Source organism: Pipistrellus hanaki (assembly GCF_964339955.1).
Source record: "Pipistrellus hanaki genome assembly, chromosome: 21".
NCBI lineage: Eukaryota > Metazoa > Chordata > Mammalia > Chiroptera > Vespertilionidae > Pipistrellus > Pipistrellus hanaki.
Genome location: NC_140523.1, coordinates 5137026 through 5164563, shown reverse-complemented (window position 1 = coordinate 5164563; position 27538 = coordinate 5137026). Strand labels below are relative to the sequence as shown.

At 53.0% G+C, this 27538-nt stretch overlaps 2 protein-coding genes across 2 annotated transcripts in view; both read right to left on the bottom strand.

The window, feature by feature from the left end:
• MESP2 (mesoderm posterior bHLH transcription factor 2) overlaps positions 1-26164 on the bottom strand; it is a 51125-nt gene extending 24961 nt beyond the window's left edge. Inside the window, exon 1 of the mRNA XM_084869251.1 lies at positions 26062-26164. The gene's annotated coding sequence lies outside the window, so the exon portion shown is untranslated. The remainder of the gene's footprint in view (positions 1-26061) is intronic.
• WDR93 (WD repeat domain 93) lies at positions 126-27526 on the bottom strand. Its single transcript, XM_084869128.1, has 17 exons — positions 27370-27526; positions 26194-26543; positions 25175-25367; positions 23853-23917; positions 22611-22689; positions 19288-19403; positions 18196-18280; positions 15369-15540; positions 13769-13839; positions 12266-12352; positions 9201-9320; positions 7773-7986; positions 5344-5407; positions 5038-5194; positions 4080-4254; positions 383-489; positions 126-332 (listed from the first exon to the last, which is right to left on the bottom strand). The coding sequence occupies exons 2-16, from the start codon at positions 26494-26496 to the stop codon at positions 393-395; spliced, it is 1998 nt and encodes a 665-aa protein (XP_084725254.1). The 5' UTR covers positions 26497-26543; positions 27370-27526; the 3' UTR covers positions 126-332; positions 383-392.
• Positions 27527-27538: the final 12 nt, after the last annotated feature.

Below are 27538 nucleotides of genomic sequence, written 5' to 3'. Positions count from 1 at the left end.
GTGGGGCTGGTGTCTTGCTCATTCAGCAGGGACTGTCCTGGGCCCGGCTTGGTTGGGACTGGGTGGGTGCAAAGGGCTGTAACACCCCCTTCCCCCCCCCACACACACACACATAACTCTGGAATCTGGAAACAATATCTCTGTTTATTTGGGGGACACAGCTGTCTGCCTGCGGGCTCTGACAATCCATAGTGATTGAAACCCCCCAAAAACAGTCCCTCTCCCCCTGCTGGCTGTGCGGGGCGGGGGGGGGGGGCAGGCTGCAAGTGCAGACCCCTCGGACCTCCTGAGCTGCAGCCCTTTGTCGCTGAGTCTCTCCACCTCGGGGCCTCCTGGGCGAAGCCCACCTGCTGCCCCCCACGCCTCCCCCTGGACCCGGGACCCGGGACCCGTCACTTCCTGACGTTCTCTCTCTGCAGGAGGATGGAGTACCTGCGCAGCCGCGCCCAGTGCTCCTGCTCCTTCCCCTTGGTCTCCAGCTTCTGGAACCTGGGGGTAGAGAGGAGGAGGGCGGGCTGGGGCCGCGTCCCTAGCCTTGGCCACCTGTGCCCGTATCAGGAACGCTCCAAAGGCTGCTTCGTCTCTGTGCCCTCAGGACCCGGCCTGGTGCACAGCGGGCACCCGAAACTCCTTTTATTTTATTTTTTACTTTTTTAAATATATTTTATTAATTTTTTTACAGAGAGGAAGGGAGAGAGATAGAGAGCTAGAAACATCGATGAGAGAGAATCATCGATTAGTTGCCTCTTGCACACCCCCTACTGGGGATGTGCCCACAACCAAGGTACGTGCCCTTGACCGGAATCGAACCCGGGACCCCTCAGTCAGCAGGTCGACGCTCTTATCCACTGAGCCAAACTGGTTTCGGCCCGAAACTCCTTTTAAAATGTGTATATATATATATATATATGTATATATTTCATTAATTTCAGAGAGAGAGAAACATCAGTGATGAGAGAGAAGCATGGATCGGCTGCCTCCTGCACGCCCCACACTGGGGATGGAGCCTGCAACCCGGGTCTGTGCCCTGACCGGGAACGGAACCGTGACCTCCTGGGTCATAGGTCGATGCTCAACCGCTGAGCCACACCTTTGGGGGAATGCGGTGACATTGCAAAGCGTGAGGTGGAGGGTGACGGGGGAGGGGGGGCCATAGCGAACCCAGGGGCTGAGGTCTGTGGGCACAGACCCGCGTTGCCCACACCGGGATGCCAGCACGCCGTTTCGCAAGCGTTTCTTAAGCCCCGGCCAGTGGCAGGCGCCGGTGCCAGCGCCGGGCGGGCCAGGGCGAGCACACAGCACGTCCCTGTCCCCGGGGAAGGGGTGACAGAGGGAGAGAGCACTGTGACAGGAGGCGTCCGAGCGCCACGAAGGTCACACGCAGGGAGGGGCGGGGGAGGGGCCGCCACCCGGGGCGCCCCAAGGAGATGAGGAGCCCGAGTGGGGCTTTTCAGAAAGTTAGGGAGGGTTGGTGTTTGTTTTACGTTTAGTTTTTTAAAAATATGTTATTGAGCCGAAACCGGTGTGGCTCAGTGGATAGAGCGTCGGCCTGTGGACTGAAGGGTCCCGGGTTCGATTCTGGTCAAGGGCGTGTGCCTTGGTTGCGGGTGCATCCCCAGTGGGGGGGTGTGCAGGAGGCAGCTGGTCGATGTCTCTCTCATCGATGTTTCTAGCTCTCTATCCCTCTCTCTTCCTCTCTGTGAAAAATCAATGAAATATATATATATATATATATATATATATTTTTTTTTTAAATAATAAAAATATATTATTGATTTCAGAGAGGAAGGGAGAGGGTGAGAGAGAGAAACATCAGTGATGAGCAAGAATCATCGACAGGCTGCCTCCTGCACACCTCACCCTGGGGATCGAGCCCGCAACCTGGGCATGAGCCCTGACGGGGGATCGAACTGGGGACCCTTCGGTCCATAGGCCGAGGCTCTATCCACTGAGCCACACCGGCTCGGGCTTTAGTGTGTGTTTTTTTGTTTGTTTGTTTTAATAACAAACGAGAGCATGTTCATGGTCATTTCACGTGCACAGGATGCCTTCGGACCCTTGCAAAGCCTTTGACTTCCGGAAGCTTGCCTGGCTGCGCCTTACGGGGTGCGGGAGGGGAGGGGGGGCTGTGTGTCTGTAGGTCATTTTCGAGGGAGTCACCCCTTGTTTCTCAAGGAAGGCCAAGGGAGGGGTCACCCCGTGGCCTCACAGGGCCTGCCCGGTCCCCCACCAGGGGAGCCCTGTGTGTGCCCTGTGGGCTCGGGGTCTGTGGGGTCACCCAGAAGCCCGCCTGGGGGGGGGGGGACCTGGCCCGTGTTCTGTACCCCACGGGAATTAAAGGGACAGGGACAGAGTGTTTCTGTCTGCTTCCTGCTGTCCCGAAACTTGTGCGGTCAGATGCTTGGCCCAGTCGGAGATGGCAGACACCGGAGCAGACGGGGAGGGGAAGCAGATGGAAATGGTGCCGGACGGGGCAGAGGCCAGGCCGGGGGCGGAGCGGGCACCCTTGGCAGCGACTGGCCCCTCTGAGAGCCCCCGGAGGCGGGCTTCGGTCCACCCTGCTGCTTGCCAAACCCCCGGGGCGGATGTCGCAAAAGCAGTTTGGACAGACCATCCCGGGCCCGCAACTTTGACTCTGTTGCCTCACCAACCCATTGCCTTCAAGTTTCACCTAGTTTTAGGGCCAATGGAAACTTCCAGACACCAGCTATAAATAGAAAAATATAAGACGGGAGGGGATAGGTGTCCACGGATGTGTGTGATGCGCGGAGAGAGTTAACGTGTCACCGACAGACCTGGGTTGTGAGTAGGTGGGTGTTTTGCGGAAATTGTTTTCGAAGCTGCTGCGTGTTTGAAAATTGTCACGATAAAACGGGGTAGGGCCGAAACCGGTGTGGCTCAGTGGGATAGAGTGTCGGCCTGCGGACTGAAAGGTCCCGGGTTCTATTCCGGTCAAGGGCATGGACCTTGGTTGTGGGCACATCCCCAGTAGGAGGTGTGCAAGAGGCAGCTGATCCATGCTTCTCTCTCATTGATGTTTCTAACTCTCTATCCTTCTCTCTTCCTCTCTGTAAAAAATCAATACAATATATTTTTTAAAAATCAATAATAAAAAAAAAAAAGTTAAGGAAGCAAAAGGAGCCGGGCCAGTGTGGCTCAGTGGTTGAGCATCGGCCTAAGAACCAGGAGGTCGCGGTTCCATTCCTGGTCAGGGCTCATGCCCGGGCTGCAGGCTCGATCCCCAGTAGGGGGCGTGTGGGAGGCAGACAACCAGTAATTCTCTCTCATCACTGATGTTCTCATCTCTCTCTCCTTTCTCCCTTCCTCTCTGAAATCAATAAAAATAGCCGAAGCCGGTGTGGCTCAGTGGTAGAGCATCGGTCTGCGGACTGAAAGGTCCCAGGTTCGATTCCAGTCAAAGGCATGTACCTTGGTTGCAGGCACATCCCCGGTAGGGGGTGTGCAAGAGGAAGCTGATCGATGTTTCTCTCTCATCGACGTTTCTAGCTCTCTATATCTCTCCCTTCCTCTCTGTGAAAAAATCAATAAAATATATTTTTTAAAATATATATAAATAGCTGAAACCAGTTTGGCTCAATGGATAGAGCCTCGGCTTGGGGGACTGAAAGGTCCCGGGTTCAATTCCGGTCAAGGGCATGTACCTTGGTTGCGGGCACATCCCCGATAAGGGGGTGTACAAGAGGCAGCTGGTCGATGTTTCTCTCTCATTGACGTTTCTAGCTCTCTATCTCTCTCCCTTCCTCTCTGTAAAAAAATCAATAAAATATATTTAAAAATATATATATATATATATATATATATATATATATATATATATATATATATAAATAAATAAAATAAAAATATATTTAAGAGCAAGAGAGAGGGGGGCGAGACAGAGAGCAAAAGGAAAACCTGTCTGCCCCCCTTCCCCATCAGCCTGAGCTGCTGCCGATGGGAGGGGAATCGGAGTGCGAGGGGAGGGTTCAGACGCCCGAAGGGTCGGACCCTCACACCGGAGGCTCCCTGTCCCCGGCCAGGCCGGGCCGGGCCCGGGCGGGGTGAGGGCCGGGACCCACCTCCTCTGGAGCAGGCTCTCGCATCTCCTCTCCAGGGGCAGTGCCTGGCGGAAGCCCGCGGCGTTCAGGGCCGCCTGGGGGACGAGGCCGCGCTTGGAGACCTTCTCCAGGAGGGGGCAGGAGTCGAAGTTGAAGTAGAAGACAGAACTCGGGGTGTCCCCGTCCGGATGGTCCCCTGAGAGGAGACGAGAGCGCGTGTCTGTGTCCACGTCACCTTCTCTGGCGTCTCTATGGCCCCGGTGGGGCCGGGTCATCCAGGCTGAGCCCGAGGGCCCACTTGTCTGGAGGAACCGGGGTCCAGAGAGGCCTGCCTGGCGTCTGTCTCTTCTGAGTGTCTGGGGAGGACTCAGGCCGTGGTGGTGGGGGACAAAGTGAGGGGAGCAGCCCGGCCAGTGTGGCTCAGTGGTTGAGCATCGACCTATGAACCAGGAGGTCACGGTTCCATTCCCGGTCAGGGCACAGGCCCGGGTTGCAGGCTCAGTCCCCAGTAGGGGGCGTGCAGGAGGCACCCGATCAATGATTCTCTCTCATCATTGATGTATCTCTCTCTCCCTCTCCCTTCCTCTCTGAAATCAATAAAAGTATATATTAAAAATAAAATAAAATAAAAAAAAAGGCCGAAACTGGTTTGGCTCTGTGGATAGATCATCGGCCTGCGGACCCAAGGGTCCCAGGTTCGATTCCAGTCAAGGACACGTACGTTGGTTGCGGGCACATCCCCAGTGGGGGGTGTGCAGGAGGCAGCTGATCGATGATTCTCTCTCATCGATGTTTCTAACTCTCTATCCCTCTCTCTTCCTCTCTGTAAAAAAATCAAAAAAATATATTTTTAAAAAAAAAGAGTGGGGAGCAGATTGAATAGGGTCGCCCTGGGCTCCGGGAAGGGACTTAGGAAGTCAGGGAAGCGGCCAGGAGGCTCCCGGGCTGGGCAGCGTGCCCCGTGGCCCCCCTCTCCTACCTCGGAGCAGGAAGAAGGGGTGATGCAGGGACACGGCGAACACCGGCTTCCAGGGCACCGCCAGGTGGTAGGGCTCGGGGGGCGCAAAGGCGCAGACGACGTGGGGCCGGGCCACGTCCAGCAGCTGCACGGAGCTGTTCTTGGAGAAGGTCAGCACCTGGGCAGCGGGCGGGCACGGGGTTCGCCGGGGGGCCCTCGGGAAGCGGGGCAGGACACGGCCTAACCCCCCCCCCCCCCCCCCGCCCCGGAGCGGCTGCCCGGTGACTCGGCAGAGAGGAGGCGGCGTGAGGGGCACGGGGGACCTACCATGCCGGGCAAGGCCGGGACGGGGGCCATGGCACAGAGCTCCTCCTCCGGGTGCTTGGCGGGCCTGTGGGCACCAGGACGGACAGACGCTCACCCTCTGCTCTCCCAGGCGGCCGTCCCCAATAAGCATTTTGTTTTTAATAAATATATCTTATTGATTTTTTACAGAGAGGAAGGGAGAGGGAGTCAGAAACATCGATGAGAGAGAAACAGCGATCAGATGCCTCCTGCACAACCCCCCACCGGGGATGTGCCCGCAGCCAAGGTACATGCCCTTGACCGGAATCGAACCCGGGACTTTTCTTTCTTTCTTTTTTTTTTTTTTTTCAATTGATTTTTTTTTTAAAAAAAAATATATATTTTATTGATTTTTCACAGAGAGGAAGAGAGAGGGATAGAGAGTTAGAAACATCGATGAGAATCATCGACCAGCTGCCTCTTGCACACCCCCCACCGGGGATGTGCCCGCAGCCAAGGTACATGCCCTTGACCGGAATCGAACCCGGGACTTTTCTTTCTTTCTTTTTTTTTTTTTTTCAATTGATTTTTTTTTTTAAAAAAAATATATTTTATTGATTTTTCACAGAGAGGAAGAGAGAGGGATAGAGAGTTAGAAACATCGATGAGAATCATCGATCAGCTGCCTCTTGCACACCCCCCACCGGGGATGTGCCCGCAGCCAAGGTACATGCCCTTGACCGGAATCGAACCCGGGACCTTTCAGTCCGCAGGCCGACGCTCTATCCACTGAGCCAAACCGGTGCTGGCAAACCCGGGACTTTTCAGTCCGCAGACGGACACTCTACCACTGAGCCACACCGGTTTTGGCAAACTTTTTTTTAAAAATAAATATATCTTATTGATTTTTTACAGAGAGGCAGGGAGAGGGAGAGAGAGTCAGAAAACATCGATGAGAGAGAAACAGCGATCAGCTGCCTCCTGCACACCCCCCACCGGGGATGTGCCCGCAACCAATGTACATGCCCTTGACCGGAATCGAACCCGGGACCCTTCAGTCCGCAGGCCGACGCTCTATCCACTGAGCCACACCGGTTATGGCTGGAATAAACTTTCATATAAGCATCGAGAGAGATGCCGGGGGCTCCTCACAGCAGCAGGAACAGGGAGCGTGCACTTCTCCATTGGTGGGAGAAGCGTAAAAGCTGGTGTGTGCACGGGGACGCGGCTCAGTGGGGCCAGGGAGACCTGCTGCCCAGGGCGGCCCCCGGGGAACTCTCACGGACAGGGTTGCAGAGCAAGTCACAGAATAAATAGCACCGAAATGTAAGTGGGATCCTAACCGGTGTGGCTCCGTGGACAGAGCGTCGGCCTGCGGACTGAAGGGTCCCAGGTTCCATTCCGGTCAAGGGCATGGACCTTGGTTGCGGGCACATCCCCAGTTAGGGGGTGTGCAGGAGGCAGCTGATGGATGATTCTCTCTCCTCCATGTTTCTAGCTCTCTATCCCTCTCTCTTCCTCTCTGTAAAAAAATCAATAAAACGTTTTTAAAAATGTAAGCAGGAGATGCTTAGACTGGCTGTCATTCACATGTTCCCTCCATATGTAGAGCTAGAGACTGTGTGGGGACATGAGCAGGAGTGTGGTTAATTCTAAAGCAAAGCCACGGGAGGAATTTAGGAAAAGGATGTAGTGGATTGAAAAAAAAAAAAAAAATTGGCCATGATGTTTGTCACCAACTCCCTTGCCCGCCCAGCTGGCGTGACTCAGTGGTTGAGCATCGACCTAGGAACCAGGAGGTCACGGTTCGATTCCCGGTCAGGGCTCACGCCCGGGTTGTGGGCTCGATCCCCAGTGTGGGTTGTGTGCAGGAGGCAGCCAGTGGGGGGATTCTTGCTCATCATTGGTGCTTCCATCTCTCCCTCTCTCTCCCTTCCTCTCTGAAATCAATAAAAAAATAGATTTTAAAAAATAAAAAAAGATGCCCTGGCCAGTGTGGCTCGGTGGATAGAGCGTCGGCCTGCGGACTGAAAGGTCCCAGGTTCGATTCCGGTCAAGGGCATGTACCTTGGTTGAGGGCACATCCCCAGTAGCGGGTGTGCAGGAGGCAGCTGATCAGTGTTGCTAACTCTTTCCCTCTCTCTTCCTCTCTGTAAAAAAATCAATAAAATATATTAAAAAATAAATAAAAAATAAAAAAGAGAGGGACCCCTGGAGAGACGGATACAAGGCTGTTTTCGGCAAAAATGACCCTCGTCTTGCCCTGTGGGGGGTGAACGGGGTTGTGTGTGCCATCATCCATTATGTGGGGACCGTGTTGCACACACACACACACACACACACCCTCCCCCATACAGAAGCCGTGATGCTGAGACGCTCATGGGGAGAGAGGGAGTGGCTGTGGGGCCGGCAGGCTCCATCCCCTGGGATCTAGATCCTTCACCCGCCTCCCCCTCAGAGCCGCCGCCCACCTCTCCACCAGCGTGCTGAGGGTGGGGCCGCAGGTCCCCGAGGCGGTGACCAGGTGCAGGGACGTGTCCGAGCACAGCACCACGCAGCTCATCTGGGACCTCACGGCGCCCGCGGGGTACACGTTCCGGCCCTCGTGGACCCCGAAGTCCTTCAGGAACTGAATGCTTTGGCAGGAGCACCCCTCGGGGAGAGCGATGACCCCGAGCGACAGTCCTAGAGAGAGAGGCCGGGCGTGCAGGTCGGAAAGGGGGACAAAAGGCCCGGCCGGTGTGGCCCAGTGGTTAGGCGTCGACCCAGGAACCAGGAAGTCACGGTTCGATTCCCAGTCAGGGCACAGGCCCGGGTTATGGGCTATATCCCCAGTGCAGGAGGTAGCCGATCAGTGATTCTCTCTCATCATTGATGTTTCTCTCTCTCTCTCTCTCTCTCTCTCTCTCTCTCTCTCTCTCCCTCCCTCTCTGAAATCAATAAAAATATATTTTTTTAAAAAAGGGGGACAAAGGGATGCAGCCCTGGTGCGACATGAGGACAGAAATCAAGCAATGAGCCGAAGCTGGTGTAGCTCAGTGGATAGAGCGTCAGCCTGAGGACTGAAGGGTCCCCGGTTCAATTCCGGTCAAAGGCATGTGCCTTGGTTGTGGACACATCCCCAGTGGGGGGTGTGCAGGAGGCAGCTGATGGATGTTTTTCTCTCTCATCGATGTTTCTATCTCTCTCCTTTCCTCTCTGTAAAAAAAAAATCAATAAAATATATATATTTTAAAAATCAAGCAATGAGCCAAAACCAGTATGGCTCAGTGGATAGAGCGCGGCCTGCGGACTGAAGGGTCCCAGGTTCGATTCCAATCAAGGGCATGGACCTTGGTTGCAGACACATCCCCAGTAGGGGGTGTGCAGGAGGCAGCTGATCGATGATTCTCTCTCATCGATGTTTCTATCTCTCTCCTTCTCCCTTCCTCTCTGTAAAAAAAAATCAATAAAATATGTATTTAAAAAATCAAGTAATGAGCTCCCCCTTCAGGGGTCCCCTTCTGAGTGCCCCTTAGAATAGGGGTGTCGAACTCAGTCAGAGAAGGGGCCAAAATCTAAAATCCAGCCTAAATCGCGGGCCGAATGGTTTACTGAACAGTCCTAAACTGACAATGTCATAAACTGACAGCGGAGTGCCGTGATGACAGCGCGGTGCGGGCCACATGGCAAGGCCTGGTGGGCTGGATTTGGCCCGCGGGCCTTGTGTTTGACACATGTGCCTTAGAAGGGTTATCAATATCCAGGAGGATGGAAACAAGCTGTTGGAAGGGACTGGGAAATGGTGAATCCATCCACCCACAGTGGTTGCTGGTCTCAAACTGATCTAACCGATCGCTGTCCAGGTCTCGGTGCCCAGAGACACATCGGGGGGCCGGGCAGGGATGGGGGTGGCTCACCTTCAGCCAGGTCCCACAGCGTGAGCACCCCGTCCTCGCAGGCCAGCACCAGGTAGCTGCCGCAGTCGGTGAGCTGAGACGCCACAATGGGCGCAGCGCAGGGCCACACACCCTCGGGGTCTGGCAGGAAGGACACGCTCACCGGGCCGCCCCCCCTTCCCCCAGGCCTCCCACCCCCCACCCCCAACCCCCACCTGCACCACCGGAGACCGGATCGCTGGTTCCCGTCCCTCCCCCGTCCGTCCATCCGTCCGTCCGTCCGTCCGTCCGTCCGCGCAGCGCTGGCTCCTGGCTCAGGACGGCAGAGCAGGCCGCCCGCCTGGTCAGGGTCCGATGGCAGCCACCGTGGGAGGCATTTTCACTCATCGCCCCACTGAATTCCCTCCCACAGGGCCTTGAGGAGGTGGGTCCTGCCGGCGCCCATTTTACAGGTGAGGAGACTGAGGCACAGAAGTGGCGCGATTTTTCCCACGGACACCCAGGCCAGCGGTCGGCAAACTCGTTAGCCCACGGAGCCAAATATCAGCAGGGCGACGACTGAAATTGCTTTTTGAGAGTCACATTTTTAAAACTTAAACTATAGCCCTGACTGGTTTGGCTCAGTGGATAGAGCGTCGGCCTGCGGACTGAAGGGTCCCAGGTTCGATTCTGGTTAAGGACATATGCCTTGGTTGCAGGCAAATCCCCAGTGCAGGGTGTGCAGGAGGCAGCTGGTCGATGTTTCTCTCTCATCGATGTTTCTAACTCTCTATCCCTCTCCCTTTCTCTCTGTAAAAAATTAATAAAATAGCCAAAACCGGTTTGGCTCAGTGGATAGAGCCAAACAAGGTCGGCCTGCAGAGTGAAGGGTCCCAGGTTCGATTTCGGTCAAGGGCATGTACCTTGGTTGCAGGCACATCCCCAGTAGGGGGTGATCAGGAGGCAGCTGGTGGATGTTTCTCTCTCATCGATGTTTCTAGCTCTCTATCCCTCTCTCTTCCTCTCTGTAAAAAAGTCAATAAAATATATTTTTAAAAAATATAATAAAATATATTTTAAATAAGTAAATAAATAAACTTAAACTATATAGGAAGGTACGTTGTTATTAACTTAATTAGGGTACTCCTAAGCTGGCCTCGGCTAAAAACTCAAGGGGCCAAAGAGCTGCATGTGGCTCTCGAGCCGCCGTTTGCCAACCCCTGGCCTAGGCAGTTGGCACCGAAGCCCAGGTTAGAAGCCAGGCTGCCTTGGTGGATGTTGTGATGTAACTTGGGAAGTAGAACTCTAAAGTGCAATATAAGTGTCCCGCTCAAGGAAATACCACAGCCGAAACCAGTATGGCTCAGTGGAGAGAGCGTCGGCCTGCGGACTGAAAGGTCCCGGGTTCGATTCCGGTCAAGGGCATGTACCTTGGTTGCGTGCACATCCCCGGTGGGGGGTGTGCAGGAGGCAGCTGGTCGATGTTTCTCTCTCATCGATGTTTCTAACTCTCTATCCCACTCCCTTCCTCTCTGTAAAAAATCAACAAAATGTATTTACAAAAAGAAAAGAAAAGGAGCCGGGACCGGTTTGGCTCAATGGATAGAGCGTCGGCTTGGGGACTAAAGGGCCCCTGGTTCGATTCCGGTCAAGGGCATGTACCTTGGTTGCGGGCATATCCCCAGTAGGGGGTGTGCAAGAGGCAGCTGATCAATGACTCTCTCTCATTGATGTTTCGAACTCTCTATCTCTCTCCCTTCCACTCTGTACAAAAATCAATAAAATATATTTAAAAAAAAAAAAAAAAAAAAGAAAAGAAAAGAAAAGGAAATACAGAGTGAACTTACTCATGTAACCGGTGCCCGTGAACTTGTGAAAAAGCAACAAGTGCACTTCCTAAGGGCCTGTCACTGCCAAAGAGCTTCACATACGGAAACTCTGGGCTTTGCTGGTTACAGGCAATGGGGGCAGCAGGCAGGACGGTCGTGAACCAGCTCTGTGTTCGGATGAGAAGTCGGGGGAGGGGGAGTGGGAGGGGGCAATTGGGGAGGCAGGTGACTGGTCTGAGGCTGCCCAGTTCACAGGCACTGGGGCTGGGACTGGCTCTGGCCCTCTGAGGTCAAGGTCACCTTCTGACCTTCGCTGCCCAGGGGCCCTGGGGACCTCACTGGGCTTTGTCCCTGTTGACCTGTTGTCTTTAAGAAGCGGGACAGCCGGAACTGGTGTGGCTCAGTGGATAGGGTGTCGGCCTGCGGACTGAAGGGTCTCAGGTTCGATTCCAGTCAAGGGCATATGACTATTTGTGTGCACATCCCCAGTGGGGGGTGTGCAGGAGGCAGCTGATGGATGTTTCTCTCTCATCGATGTTTCTAACTCTCTCTCTCTCCCTTCCTCTCTGTAAAAAAATCAATAAAATATATATTTTAAGAAAAGAAACGGGACATGCCCGGCCGGCGTGGCTCAGTGGCTGAGCGTTGACCTATGAACCTGGAGGTCACGGTTCGATTCCCGGTCAAGGGCACATGCCTCGGTGTGGGTTCGAGCCCCAGTGGGGGGCGTGCAGGAGGCAGCTGATCCACGATTCTCTCTCATCACTGATGTTTCTATCTCTCTCTCTCTCCTCCCTTTCTTTCTGACATCAATAAAAAATATATATATTTTATTTATTTATTTATTTATTTATTTATTTATTTTTTATATATTTTATTGATTTTGTACAGAGAGGAAGGGAGAGAGATACAGAGTTAGAAACATCGATGAGAGAGAGTCATCCATCAGCTGCCTCTTGCACACCCCCTACAGGGGATGTGCCCGCAACCAAGGTACATGCCCTTGACCGGAATCGAACCCGGGACCCTTCAGTCCCCAAGCCGACGCTCTATCCACTGAGCCACACCGGTTTTGGAAATATTTTTTAAAGAAGCAGCACAGTTCGGAGACACAGCCTCAGGCCACACCACCGCCCAGTGCCCAGATGCCCGCCCGCACGCACAGCTCTGGTCCCTGAAGCCACACTGTGTGCCGGCCACACTGTGTGCCAGCCCCGTGCCCTCAGCGAGGCTGGAGCCGGACACGTCCCCAGGGCCCGAGCGCGGGCAGCCAAGTACCAACTTTGTCCTTGAGGGTGCGGTTGAGGGAGTAGAGGAAGAAGTTGTGCCGACCCGTCCACTGGACACCAAGGACACTGGCCAGCCCTGGGAAGAGAGGGGGGGCAGGGAGTCAGTAAGGAGCGGGGGTGGGGGCCTTTGGTCGGGGCCCATGGCCTTCGCCCAAGAGGAAGTCGGTTTGAAATAAAAAAAATGGTTTGTTCCGCCGGCTGGCGTGGCTCAGGGGTTGAGCGTCGACCTAGGAACCAGGAGGTCACAGGTTCGATTCCTGGGCAGGGCACAAGCCCGGGTTGCAGGCTCCATCCCCACTAGGGGGCGTGCAGGAGGCAGCCAACCAGTGATTCTCTCTCATCATGGGTGTTTCTATCTCTCTTTCTCCATCTCCCTTCCTCTCTGAAACCAATAAAAAAAAAAAAAAAAAAAACACTTTTAAAAAAGTGGTCTGAGCCAAAACCGGTTTGGCTCAACGGATAGAGCGTCGGCTTGGGGACTGAAGGGTCCTGGGTTCGATTCCGGTCAAGGGCATGGGCCTTGGTTGTGGGCATATCCCCAGTAGGGGGTGTGCAAGAGGCTGCTGATAGATGATTCTCTCTCATCGATGTTTCTAACTCTCTTATCTCTCTCCCTTCCTCTCTGTACAAAATCAATAAAATATATTAAAAAAAAAAAAAAGTGGTTTGAGCCAAAACCGGTTTGGCTCAGTGGATAGAGCGTTGGTCTGCGGACTGAAGGGTCCCAGGTTCGATTCCGGTCAAGGGCATGTACCTTGGTTGCGGGCACATCCCCGGTGGGGGGGTGTGCAGGAGGCAGCTGATCGATGTTTCTAGCTCTCTATTCCTCTCCCATCCTCTGTAAAAAAATCAATAAAATATATTTTTTTAAAAAAGTGGTTTGTCCCCATGGGCAGCACCCACCACAAGGGTGATCGCCCCGGAGAGCAGGGGCTGGGCACCCAGGAGGAGGGCTGCCCCTGGACCCACTCACCGTCCTGGGTGGGGCAGTGGCCGCAGCTCCCTCGGCTGCTTTCACAGCTTCGAGGTCATTCGTGTCCATCGGCTGTCAGCGTTTTACTTATATTTCTAAAAATATATTCTTATTGATTTCAGAGAGGGAGGGAGAGGGGTAAAGAAACATCAATGATGAGAGAGAATCATGGATCGGCTGCCTCCTGCACGCCCCCTACTGGGGATCGAGCCCACAACCCGGGCATGAGCCCTGACCGGGAATGGAACCGTGACCTCCTGGGCTGGGCTGGCCGTCAGTTTTTAAATTACATCCTGAACGAAGTGAGTTCCTGTCTGGAACAGCCTGGCACCCTCCCCTGAGGCGGGCCACCCCTGGAGGACGGTGCCAGCCCCATCCTCAGGGCCTCTGGGCCGCAGCCCAGTCCTGGTCCCCTCCCCCCTCGCAGGGTGCGCTGTGGGGACCCGGGGGGTGGGGGGGGCATTGCCCCCAGGTGCCTGGCCACGTGACCAGGACAGCCACTCCCTCGGGGTCACTTACCCGGGGGGCTCTTCGCCTCTGTTGGCATCACAGTGAGGCAGCTAGGAAGAAGGAAGTGGAAGGTGGCCATGCTGGAGAGAGAGAGAGAGAGAGAGAGAGAGAGAGAGAGAGAGAGAGAGACTTGTCAGCGCCATGGCAGACTCCTTGGCAAGGAGCAAGGCTGGCAGTCTCGGTACCAGGACGGGAAATGGGTCCAGAGCCCCGAGGCATTGTGGGTGCAGGTCCTGGTGGGTGCAGAACATGGAAGTCGGTGAGGGGTGGGGGGGTAGGGCTGTGGGAGCCTCTTCCAGGCCTGGGCAGCGCCCTGTCTGACCCCTCAGACCCTTCAGGACCAGGCTTGGGCCGTGTGCACGAAGGCTCTCTCTGCCTGGGGGTGAGACCATCAGTGCTGTGCAGAAACATTGGCTGTTTTTTGTTTTTTAATATATTTTATTGATTTTTTACAGAGAGGGATAGAGAGCTAGAAACGTCGATGAGAGAGAAACATCCATCAGCTGCCTCTTGCACACCCCCTACCGGGGATGTGCCCGCAACCAATGTACATGCCCTTGACCGGGATCGAACCTGGGACCTTTCAGTCCACAGACCGACGCTCTATCCACTGAGCCACACCAGTCCTGGCTGTTTGTTTTTTTAACAAAAGCCCAATGCCTGATGTATAGGGCTGTGGCTCTCTGTGGTGTAAACAGTCTCATGAGGGACAGTAACCTCTGAACCAGGAGGTCAGGGTTCGATTCCCGGTCAGGGCACATGGCCCAGGTTTCGGGTTCAATCCCTAGTAGGGGGCACGCAGGAGGCAGCCGATCAATGAATGATTCTCTCTCATCATTGATGTTTCTATCTCTCCCGCTCCCTCTCTCTCTGAAATCAATAAAAATATACACTGAGTGGCCAGATGATGATGATCTCTGAATGCATAATAGTCTGGCCACTCAGTGTATATCCTATAGAATAAAAAGGCTAGCCGAGACTCGTTTGGCTCAGTGGATAGAGCATCGGCCTGTGGACTGAAAGGTCCCGGGTTCGATTCTGGTCAAGGGCATATGCCTTGGTTGCGGGCACATCCCCAGTAGGGGTGGTGCAAGAGGCAGCTGATTGATGATTCTCTCTCATCGATGTTTCTAACTCTCTATCCCTCTCTCTTCCTCTCTGTAAAAAAAATCAATTAAAAAAAAAAAAAAGGCTAATATGTAAATTGTCCCCTCGACCAGGAGTCTGACCAGCAGGCAGGCTGGCCAACCACCCATGTCCCCTCCCCCTGGCTAGGCTGGCTGGACCCCACCCATGCACGAATTCATGCACCGGGCCTCATGTGTGTGTGTGTGTGTGTGTAGATAGATATAGATATATGCATATGTATGCATATACACACACACACACTGAGTGGCCAGATTATTATGCGTTCAGAGATCATAATCATCTGGCTACTCAGTATATATATATTAAAATATATATATTCAATATATGACTTCTTAAAAGATCTGCTGGAGTTCTCAGATCGGAAAGGTGCCCGGAACCGGAAGCTTTCAGACCCGGGGTGGAGTCAGGTCCTCGGGGAGAAGCCCTGGGTGCGGGGCCGCGGCGCCGGGGGCGGGCTCACCTGAGCGGCTCCTCCTCCCACTCCCCATCCAGGTACTTCCGGTACGTGTCGTTGAAGATGGCGGTCTGCTGCTCCCACTGGCTGTCCTTGATGATGTGGTTCTGGCCCGAGCCCAGGCCGTAGCAGCCCTCCAGCTTGGCAAACACTTCCAGGGGGCTTTTAAACTGGGAGCCTGGGCAGGGGGGGGGACATTCCAGAGGCGCTCAGACCGCCCGGCTCCCGCCTCCTCCACGCTGCCCAGCTCCCTGCGGAGTCCCGCCTCCTCAGAAACCCCGTCTGGCCTGCAGCCCTCCATCCCTCAGCGAGCCCAGGCGCTCTTTCCCGGCCTCTCTGCTACCCCAGGTGCTCACCGGCTTCCTCGTCTCCCTCCCTCCGCAGGTCCTCACTCGGGATCGCACCATCTCCAGAGGAGGCCCCGAGGCTGGCCCCATGTCACCAGACACCCACCCGGGGGCACTGTTGCTGCCCCACCAGCTCAGCAGCCAGTCCTGTCTCTTCCTCTGTTTATTTTTATTTTTTTTATTTTATGCTTTTTTAAAAAAATATATATATATATATATATATATATATATATATATATATATATTTTATTGAGTTTTTACAGAGAGGAAGAGAGAGGGATAGAAAGCTAGAAACATCGATCAGCTGCTTCTTGTACACCCCTACTGGGGATGTGCCCACAACCAAGGTACACGCCCTTGACCGGAATCGAACCCGGGACCTTTCAGTCCGCAGGCCAACGCTCTATCCACTGAGCCAAACCGGTTTCAGCTATTTTATGCCTTTTTTACAGAGAGGAAGGGAGAGGGATAGAGCGTTAGAAACATCGATGAGAGAAACATCGATCATCTGCCTCCTGCATCTGCCTCCTGCACACCCCCCACTGGCACATGCCTTCGACTGGAATCGAACCTGGGACCTTTCAGTCCACAGGCCGACGCTCTATCCACTGAGCCACACTGTCTCGGCTCCTCTGTTTAGTTTCCTTCAACTTCCTTCCTCTTCAAGGCTTTCTCCTCCCTCTCCCATAGCCTCTCATTTCCTTCCTGTCGCCTGGCCCTAAATCCTCAGGAAAACCGGGCGGTTTCGTTGCTGGGTTCGCACCCCCAGCCTTCAGAGCTCCGCTCCTTGGCACGTGCCCGGGGCCCTCAGGTTGCCTGGCAGGTGCCAGGCTGGCCGGATGCCCTTCCCCTGGTAGCCAGCGTTATCAGTCTGCTGCGTGGCTGTCCACAGCAGCTCCTCATTGATAAACTATGTGGCCTGTTCCACCCCTGGATGTTCTAGCTGGTTTCCTTATACATCGCCTCGCTCCCATGGGCGGAACCTACAGCTGATTGTGCTGATGAGTGAACTAACACGAGGTGTAGCAATGAATGCACTCCAGCCCTAGGTGGTTTGGCCGGTGTGGCTCAGTGGCGCAGGGGTCCTCAAACTTTTTAAAGTGGGGGCCAGATCACGGTCCCTCAGAGAGCTGGAGGGCCGGACTATATGGACTACTAATTCCTACTGTAACACCTCGGCTGCGCTCACTGCCCAAAAAACCTGGCGGGCCGGATCAGACTCCTCTGCGGGCCGCATGTGGCCCGCGGGCCGTAGTTTGAAGACCCCTGGTAGAGCATCGGCCTGTGGACTGAAGGGTCCCGGATTCGATTCCTGTCAAGGGCACATGCCCGGGTTACAGGCTCGATCCCCAGTAGGGGGCGTGCAGGAGGCGGGCAATCAATGATTCTCTCTCATCATGGATGTTTCTATCTCTCTCCCTCTCTCTTCCTCTCTGAAATCAATAAAAATGTTTTAAAACAAAAGACATGACAACTCAATTAATATATGTGGATTCTGATTCAAACCAATGTAAAAAAAAAAAAAAAACTTTAAATTTTTTTAAAAATGAATTCCTACCAGGAGAGACCTCTCTCTTTCCCAGTCTCCCCTTCTGTCAGTTTAACTGCATCCCCGTAACATTTATAACACTTGTCTTTAGGTCCCAGAGTTTATCACTTAAAGAACATTTTCTTGCCGAAACCGGTGTGGCTCAATGGACAGGGCGTCGGCCTGGGGACTGAAGGGTCCCGGGTTCGATTCCGGTCAAGGGCATGTACCTTCGTTGCGGGCATATCCCAGTAGGAGGTGTGCAAGAGGCAGCTGATCGATGACTCTCTCTCATCGATGTTTCTAACTCTCTATCTCCCTCTCGTAAAAAAATCGATAAAATATATATTTTTAAAAAGAACATTTTCTCTTCAGAACTGTACTTGTCATTTAGATATTGCTGCCAATAAATAGAAAAGACGGGGAAAAGGTGGGAAAAGGCAACAAAAGGAAATAAAAGCGGTATCAACGGTCAAAGGAGACTGTTAGTTGAATCAGACTGACCGGTGATTGGTTTGGTTTGGTTGAATCAGACTGACCGGTGATTGGTTTGGGTTAGTTGAATCAGACTGACCAGTGATTGGTTTGAGTTAGTTGAATCAGACTGACCGGTGATTGGTTTGGGTTAGTTGAGTCAGACTGACTGGTGATTGGTTTGGGTTAGTTGAATCAGACTGACCGGTGATCGGTTTGGGTTAGTTGAATCAGACTGACCGGTGATCGGTTTGGGTTAGTTGAGTCAGACTGACAGGTGATCGGTTTGGGTTAGTTGAGTCAGACTGACCGGTGATCGGTTTGGGTTAGTGAATCAGACTGACCGGTGATCGGTTTGGGTTAGTTGAGTCAGACTGACCGGTGATCGGTTTGGGTTAGTTGAATCAGACTGACCGGTGATCGGTTTGGGTTAGTTGAATCAGACTGACCGGTGATCGGTTTGTGTTAGTTGAGTCAGACTGACCGGTGATCGGTTTGGGTGGCTTGATCTTCATGATGTGGACTGGAAGACTCAACTTAATATCTCCCAGGTAACAGACGCTCACATCCTACAATAAGGAAAGGCACAGCTAATAAGACCACAAGGGAGAAATTATAAGACCACACAGAATAATTCCAAGATGGCAGGCGAAGAGGAAAAAGGAAGAAAATGAGGTAGGACAATAGAGAGCACATAGCAAAGTGGAAGATTTAAACAACCATGCCCGGCCGGTGTGGCTCAGTGGTTGAGCGTCAACCTGTGAACCAGGAGGTCACGGTTCCATTCCCAGTCATGACCGGGGTTGCGGGCTCGATCCCCAGTAGGGGGCGTGCAGGAGGCAGCCGATCCATGATTCTCTCTCATCATGGATGTCTCTCTCTCTCCCTCTCCTTTCCTCTCTGAAATCAATACAAATACAATTTTTTAAAAAATACCTGCCATTTCTGTATACTAAGAACAAGCTGTTTATACCAGAGACCGGGAAATCGAGGGGAATGCGGGGCATGAAGGGGTTACATCGGCCCCGAAGGGAAGAGGAGTTAGTTGCCTGGGAGACAGAGGAAAAGCCCCCCCAGAGAAATGCTGGGGAGCCGAAACCGGTGTGGCTCAGTGGATAGAGCATCGGCCTGTGGACTGAAAGGTCCCAGGTTCGATTCCGGTCAAGGGCATGGACATACCTCTCTGTAAGAAAAAAAAAAAGATCAATAAAATACATTTAATAAAGAAAGAGAGAGAGAGAGATGGAGAGAGCTAGAAACATCGATGAGAGAGAAACATCCATCAGCTGCCTCCTGCACGCCCTTTACCGGGGATGTGCCCGCAACCAAGGTACATGCCCTTGACCGGAATCGAACCCGGGACCTTTCAGTCTGCAGGCCGACGCTCTATCCACTGAGCCACACCGGCTTCGGCTTCAGTCCGGTTTTAACCAGAGCGGATGGGTTTGGGAGACACGGCCAGGGTGCCTGGCCCCCCTTCCCGCCCCCATGGAGGGTCCCGCCGGACGGACGTGGGGCCGGAGGGGGTGGGGTGGGGTGGGGGGAGAGACTCAAAGGTTCAAAGCGGGCTCCCTACCGTTTGGGGCTGTTTGGGTTTCTTCTTGGGGTTCGTGGCCAGCTGGGGGTGTTCCACCTCCTTGAGCCAGGCCTCCTTGGGCAACCTGTACACGTCCAGCCACGTGTCTCCGGCCCCTGCGTTGGGAAAGCCCCCCCCCCGGGGGGCGGCGGGTTGAGCAACCCCAGGCAGGCGCCGCGGGTCCCCCGAGGACGGCCTGTCCCCTCGGAACCCCTGGCCCGGAGCCCGGCAGACACCCCCAAACAGCGGGGTCCTCACCCCGGGGAGCCGGGCTGCTCCCCAGGAGCCACCGCGCCTGCACGGCCCCAGCAGTTTCCTCTGTGGGTTGATGGATTGGTTTCAGAGAGGGAGGGCGAGAGGAGGGAGAGGGAGAGAGGAACATCAATGAGGAGAGAGAATCGTGGATTGATCGGCTGCCTCCTGCACGCCCCACGCTGGGGATCGAGCCCGCAACCCTGCGTGTGCCCTTGATCGGAGTCAAACCCCGACCCTTCCCGTCCACAGGCCAGCGCTCTAACCACTGGGCACACCGGCTAGGGTGAGGAGTTTCTAACCGGACTCTGCTGAGCCCATCCCCAGGTGTTCTTGCTTGCAAATGGTAAACTCCACTGACATTGTGTCTCAGCGATTCCTCTCTGGGGATGGGGGGGGTTGGGGGGATGTGGTTCGTATGGAACCAGCAACGAACGGACAGGGCTAGGCCAAGAAGGGGCTAGAACTGGGACCGTTGCCTTAAGAGAATCCTTCTGACAAATGTTGGGGTGACAATCTATGGGGGGGTGGGGGCTTCTTTGTCTTGTCATAGAAACGTGCTCAGCTTCAGCACCGAGGACCCGCCCATCGGGGGAGGGGCTGCTTTCTCGGGGAATGGGTTCCTGGCTAACGGTTTCCTTAGAAAAAAGTGCTCGTCGCCCTGGCCAGTGTGTCTCAGTGGATAGAGCGAAGGCCTGCGGACTGAAGGGTGTCCCGGGTTCGATTCTGGTGGAGGGAACGTACGTACCTCAGTTGCGGGGCCCCATCCCTGATCTTGGTCAGGGTGCATAGAGGAGGCAACCAATCACTGTGTCTGTCCCACATCAATGTTTCTCTCTGTCTCCCCTCCCTTCCACTCTCTCTAAAAAAAATCAGTGGGCCGAAACCAGTTTGGCTCAGTGGATAGAGCATCAGCCTGCGGACTGAAGGGTCCCAGGTTCGATTCCAGTCAAGGGCATGCACCTTGGTTGCGGGCACATCCCCAATGGGGGGTGTGTAGGAAGCAGCTGATCGATGATTCTCTCTTATCGATGTTTCTAGCTCTCTATCCTTCTCTCTTCCTCTCTGTAAAATATCAATAAAACATATATATTTAAAAATAAGTAAATAAATAAATAAATGGAAAGATATTTTCAGGTGAGGATTATATTTAAAAAAAAAAAAAAAAGTGGCCAAAACTGGTGTGGCTCAATGGATAGAGCGTCGGTCTGGGTCTGAAAGGTCCCGGGTTCGATTCCGGTCAAGGGCATGTACCTTGGTTGCAGGCACATCCCCAGTAGTGGGTGTGCAAGAGGCAGCTGATGGATGATTCTTTCTCATCGACGTTTCTAACTCTTTATCCCTCTCCCTTCCTCTCTGTAAAAAATCAATAAAATATATATATATATATATATATATATATATATATATATATATATTTTTTTTTTAAAAAAGTGATCATCTGGTCACCTTGACTTCAGCATCCTGGCCTCCAGTCCTGGGAGAAAATAATGATCTATTGCTTTAAGCCATCCAGTTGGGGCCTCCCTAAGGAAACTGTTGCAGAATCAGAGTCTCCTTCGATGCACAAACTGTTATAAATACACGTCTTCCTCGAGCACTTGACATGGGAGGGACCCAGGCAGGAATATCAGTAGAGACCCAGCCCTGCCCAGCCCGGCCGGTGTGGCTCAGTGGTTAGGTGTCAACCTTGGCAGGTCAGGGCACATGCCCAGGTTGTGGGCTCGATCCCCAGCAGGGGGCGTGCCAGAGGCAGCCGATCCCTTCAGTGTGGTCTGGACTTGGTAACTGGCTTCTAACAGAGCTTGGACAGGGCAGCACAGTGGCTCAATGGCAGGTGGAGGGCAGGGGGAGGGCCCGGCAGATGCCACTTGAACTAAATGTCAAGGTTAACGTGGGCGGCAGAGAGTCACGTGGCTGTCACACACGCCCTGGTTCGATGCAGTGAAAAAAAGCCCTTCACCTCTGCCTGTCTTCCCCCAAATCCTTAACCCCAGTGGAACCATGAGAAACATTCAAACCGTGAAATTGAGGGACGTTGCACAAAACCGCTCACTGGTCCTCCTCAGAAATGTCAAGGTCACGAAAAAACAAGAAAGACCAAGACACGGTCAGTCAGGAGCAGACCAAGGAGGTGGGAGACTAGATGCAGTGTGGTATCCTACTTGAACCTCAGAGAGCAAAAAAATTAGGTTAGTGGGAAAACTGGTGACATTGGGGTGAAATATGTACTTAATAGTATTATGCTGCCTGGCCGGTGTGGCTCAGTGGCTGAGCATCTACCTATGAACCAGGAGGTCATGGTTCGATTCCCGATCAGGGCACATGCCCAAGTTGCAGGCTGGGGGGGCGTGCAGGAGGCAGCCAATCAATGATTCTCTCTCCTCATTGATGTTTCTCTCTCTCTCTTTCCCTCTCCTTTCCTCTCTGAAATTAAATATATATATATATATATATATATATATATATATATATATATATATATATTTAAAAAAATAGTATTATAAAAGATTTATTAAATTTGAAAAAAAAATAGTATTATAGCCCTAGCTGGTTTGGCTCAGTGGGTAGAGCTTTGGTCCGTAGACTGAAGGGTCCCAGGTTCAAATCCAGTTAAGGGCACATGGCCAGGTTTCGGCCTCAATCCCTAGTAGGGAGCACGCAGGAGGCAGCCAGTTAATGATTCTCTCTCTTCGCTGATGTTTCTATTTTCCCTCCCTCTCCCTTCCTCTCTGAAATCAATTAAAAAAATATTTTTTAAAAAGGAAAAGCAGCCGAAACCGGTTTGGCTCAGTGGATAGAGCGTTGGCCTGCGGACTCAAGGGTCCCGGGTTCGATTCCGGTCAAGGGCATGCACCTTGGTTGCGGGCACATCCCCGGTGGGGGGTGTGCAAGAGGCAGCTGATCGATGTTTCTCTTTCATCAATGTTTCTAACTCTCTATCCCTTTCCTTTCTTCTTTGTAAAAAAATCAATAAAATATTTTTTTTTAAAAAATTCCTCGAGGGGAAAGGAGATTTTCTAGAAGAGACTGCACATCCGGACTTCCTTCCCGGCCCCGCTGAGCCTTGCCTTGTAGGAGGAAGGCTGCAAAGTCCCCTCCGGGAGAGATGTTCATCTTGGCACAGATGGTCTGCTTGCTGGTGTCATCCTGAAACGGGGAGAGAGAGAGAGAGAGAGAGAGAGAGAGAGAGAGAGAGAGAGAGAGAGAGAGAGAGAGAGAGAGAGAGAGAGAGAGAGAGAGGGAGGGAGAGAGAGAGGCTGCCGGAGCCAGCCGCCCGCCGACAGAGAGGGCGCCTGTGGGGGCCCGGCGTGTCCCCACCCGCGTCCACAGAAACCCTCCGAAGCCAGGGGCCTTTCTGCAGACACGTGTTTTCATTTCTCTCGGGTCAAAGCCTAGGATGCTACTGATGAGCGATCGGCTCAACTTTATGTCTCAGATACGTTTCCCAGTCTGTCCGTGGCACATGCCGCTGCCGAAGCCAGGGACGGAGCCGGCAACCGAGATGTGTGGCCTTGACTGGAATCAAACCTGTGACCCTTCATTCCACAGGCCGGTGCTCTAACCACTGAGCAACCCGGATAGGCCTTAATACAATTTTAAAATTTTTATTGATTGATTTTTTTTTGAGAGAGAGAGAAAGAGAGAGAGAGAGAAAGGAGAGCTCAATACTGCTTTTGTTCCACTTATTTATTTGGTTGATCCTTGTATGTGCCCTGATCGGGGGTCGCACCCTCAGCCTTGGTGTATCGCCCGATGCTCTAACCCAGTGGTCAGCAAACTCATTCGTCCACAGAGCCAAATATCAACAGTACAATGATTGAGCCAAAACCGGTTTGGTTCAGTGGATAGAGCATCGGCCTGCAGACTGAAAGGTCCCAGGTTCGATTCCGGTCAAGGGCATGTACCTTGGTTGCGGGCACATCCCCAGTAGGGGGTGTGCAGGAGGCAGCTGATCAATGTTTCTCTCATCGATATTTCTAGCTCTCTATCCCTCTCCCTTCCTCTCTGTAAAAAATCAATAAAATATATATATTTTTAAAAACAAAAAACAGTACAGTGATTGAAATTCCTTTTGAGAGCCACATTTTTTAAACTTGAACTTCTAACGCGACTTCCTCAACACAGACTCGCCCAGGCCGTGGTATTCTGTGGAAGAGCCACACTCCAGGGGCCAAAGAGCCGCATGTGGCTCACGAGCCTTGGTTTGCCGACCACGGCTCTAACCCACTGAGCTCCTCTGCCAGGGCCCCGCCTCCATCTTCAAAGTGAACTTGATTTGCTACCGTGTGAGGCCCAGAATGGGAACTTACCACCTCGTTGATGGTTTTGATGAAGAAAAGACCCTCCTTGCACAGATAAAACAGCCTTACGACACCTGGAAGGGAAAAACGGGTATGTCAGACAGAAGCAACCTGTAACTTTCTCTCGAACTTTCTGAGATTGGCCTCGGCAGCTCGCGCACGCTGGGGCCTCCTCCCGCCCTCCACCGCTGCGAGGGCCTGGGTCTCCCTGCCTTCCGCCACCGGCCCCTGCCCACCCTGGCCCCGTCCTCCTCCCCTAGGGCCTCCCATGCGCCCTCCGGCCCCCTCTCCTTGACTCCTGTCCGCTGTGTTAGTCCTCATGCCATTCTGCCTCACGTGACTATCCACCCGTGTCCTGTGGGTGTGTTTTGTTTTATTTTTGACATTTTTTAAAATATATTTTATTGATTTTGTACAGAGAGGAAGGGAGAGAGATACAGAGAAACATCAATGAGAGAGAGTCATCGACCAGCTGCCTCTTGCACACCCCCTACTGGGGATGTGCCCGCAACCAAGGTACATGCCCTTGACCGGAATCGAACCCGGGACCTTTCAGTCCCCAAGCCGACACTCTATCCATTGAGCCAAACCAGTCCCGGCTTGTTTTATTTTTGAATACATACATATATATATATATATATATATATATATATATATATATATATTTTATTTATTTTTTACAGAGAGGAAAGAAGAGGGAGAGAGAGAAAGAAACATCAATGATGAGAGAGAATCATTGATCGGCTGCCTCCAGCACGCCCCACACTGGGGATCGAGCCCGCAACCCAGGCATATGCCCTTGGCCAGAATCGAACCTGGGATCCTTCAGTCCACAGGCCAACGCTTTATCCACTGAACCAAACCAGCCAGGGTCTGTTATTTATTTATTTATTTTTAATACTCTACTTTTTGAAATAAACCTCCGTTTCTATGAAAATGGAAGCTTTTGGGTTTTGGGGGTTTTTTTTTTGCGGCCACATACACTTAAACCTTGTTCATCAGGCCCGTGTTAGCCTTTGAGTTTGACATGCTCGGTCCACAGGTGCACATGAATGAGGCTAAAGGAAGATGAAGGCCGAAACCGGTGTGGCTCAGTGGCTAGAGCGTCAACCCGCGGACTAAAAGGTCCTGGGTTTGATTCCGGGCAAGGGCATGTACCTTGGTTGCGGGCACTATCCCCAGTAGGAGGTGTGCAGGAGGCAGCTGGTCGATGTTTCTCTCTCATCGACATTTCTAGCTCTCTATCCCTCTCCCTCTCTTGGTAAAAAATCAATAAAATTTATTTAAAAAAAAAGAAGAAGAAGATGAAGAAGAAGATGTAGGACAAGTACCCGTTTCATCCACAGGAGCCATAAGCGTTTCGTTCCCCAAGTCCGTGGCCCAGATGGACATGACCTCAACCTTGAATTTCTCGTAAACGTAGATCTGCCTGGCGTCGAGCAGATTGTAGATGGAGAAGCCCTTGGGTCCCGCAACAAACACATAGTCTTGGGAAATCGCTAAGCATCGTGGCCTTTTGCTGAGCTGGGAAAACAAAGAACAAAGAGAAAGAAAGAAAAAAGAAAGAAAAAAAAAGGATGATTTTTTTTCAGCTGTCACTTTCTACAAACAACCTACGTTGACATTTCAAAGAGGGATCTAGGCCCTTCCTAGATAGAATATCATCCCCAAACACAGGGCTCGTGTCCACATTTTGCTCACATAGCAAGAAGTCATAGCCGCCCTGGCCGGTGTGGCTCAGTGGATAGAGCATCGGCCTGCAGACCAAAGGGTCCGATTCCGGTCAAGGGCATGTATCTTGGTTACAGGATCCTCCCCGGCCTGGGCCCTAGTCAGGGCCTAGGGCAGGAGGCAACCAATCGATGTGTTTCTCTTACATGGATGTTTCTCTCTGTCTTTCCCTCCCTCTTCCACTCTCCCTAAACATCAATAGAAAAAATAATCTTCGGGTGATGATTAACAAAAAAAAGAAAAATAAAAGGAAGTCATAGCACTCCACTTTTAGGGGACGTGCCCACAACCAAGGTACATGCCTCTGACTGGAATCGAACCTGGGACTTCCTGGTTCCTAGGTCGACGCTCAACCACTGAGCCACACAGGCTGGGCCGTGTTTTCCTTTTTTTAAAATATATTTTATTGATTTTGTACAGAGAGGAAGGGAGAGAGATAGTTAGAAACATCGATGAGAGAGAGTCATTGATCAGCTGCCTCTTGCACGCCCCCCACTGGGGATGTGCCTGCAACCAAGGTACATGCCCTGGACCGGAATCGAACCCCGGGACCCTTCAGTCTGCAGGCCGATGTTCTATCCACTGAGCCACACTGGTTTCGGCAGCGTCGCCCCAATACCTTGCTTTCTGAAACCGGAGGGTAGACGGTGGGCCGGATCCGGCTGAGCTCCATCTCCCTCCGCAGGTCCCGCTCCTCGATGATCTCCCACGCCCTATCGAACAGCAGGTTCACCAGCTTGTTGATCATCCGGTACGGCTGAGGCAGGGCGACCAGCGCCTGCAGCGGGTCCCGGAAGACGTAGCCCTCCTGGTCGTCCTTGGACCAGTCCTTCTCCGAAGGCGTGGGCACCTCCTGCTGCCCCTTCTGCGTGAACAGAGGCAGCTTCATCTTCTGGGCTCGGCTTCCATCGGGGGACGACATCACGGGAGGAGGCGGGGCTGGGAGCGGCTCGGACACCGAGGAGCTGACTGAGGAAGAAGGGAAGAAAGACGTCAGAGAAAAGAGGGATGTTCGGACCTCGCCAGTGTGGCTCAGTGGGTAGCGCACCGGCCTGCGGACGGAAGGGGTCCCAGGTTCGACTCCGGGCAAGGGCACGTGCCCGGGGTTGTGGGCTCGATCCCTAGTAGGGGGCGTGCAGGAGGCAGCCGATCAATGATTCTCTCTCATATCCTTGATATGTCTCTCTCTCTCTTCCTTCCCCTCTGAAATCAATCAAAATATATGTAGTCCGAGCTGGTTTGGCTCAGCGGATAGAGCGTTGGCCTGCAGACTGTAGGGTCCCGGGTTCGATTCCGGTCAAGGGCATGTATATTGGTTGCGGGCACATTCCCGTAGGGGTGTGCAGGAGGCAGCTGGTTGATGTTTCTCTCTCATTGATGTTTCTAGCTCTCTATCCTTCTCCCTTTCTCTCTGTGGAAAATAAATTAAATATGTATATATATATTTTTTTAATTTAAAAATTGCTATGTTATGGATGGGTTTCCGTGTCTTCAAGCCCCACAGGAGGACCGTCCATGGGTGCAATTTCATTGTCATCTAGTTTTGCCCCCACTTTGTTCGCGGTAACCATTTTAGGATTTCCTCCAGTAGCAATCTTCATTCAGGAATCCTAACAGAAAATTCTCCCACTGGACCGGGCCCTCCTGCTAGGAATACACTCCTCCGATCGGCTTTATCTCTGCTCTCACCCTGAGCTCCCGCAGAGCTGGAGCTGGATGCTGCTCCAGGGACCCCAAGGCACAGATCAGGGAATGTTTAGCCTTGCAGTCCCCAAGCGGAAGCTCAGGGTCCTACCTGGGGCTCCTGGGGGCCCGGGAATTGCCCGAGACCAGGAGACGGGGCCCCTTGGAGCCCCTCAAGGCGATCGGGATGTGAACGGAGCCCCAGGGCGCGTGGGAAGCGCTTGCCCTGGCAGAGCGGAAGCGGGCTTTTCCGCTCACCTGGCCGGCGGCTTGGGCGTCGC

Excerpts from the sequence above, each read along its gene's own strand:
- WDR93 (XM_084869128.1), bottom strand. The coding sequence starts at position 26,496 with ATGTCGTCCCCCGATGGAAGCCGAGCCCAGAAGATGAAGCTGCCTCTG. Across the intron at positions 7,987-9,200 it reads GCTGTGGGACCTGGCTGAAG|GACTGTCGCTCGGGGTCATC; the intron begins GTGAGCCACCCC and ends CTCTCTCTCTAG. Across the intron at positions 4,255-5,037 it reads CCCCTTCTTCCTGCTCCGAG|GGGACCATCCGGACGGGGAC; the intron begins GTAGGAGAGGGG and ends GTCTCCTCTCAG.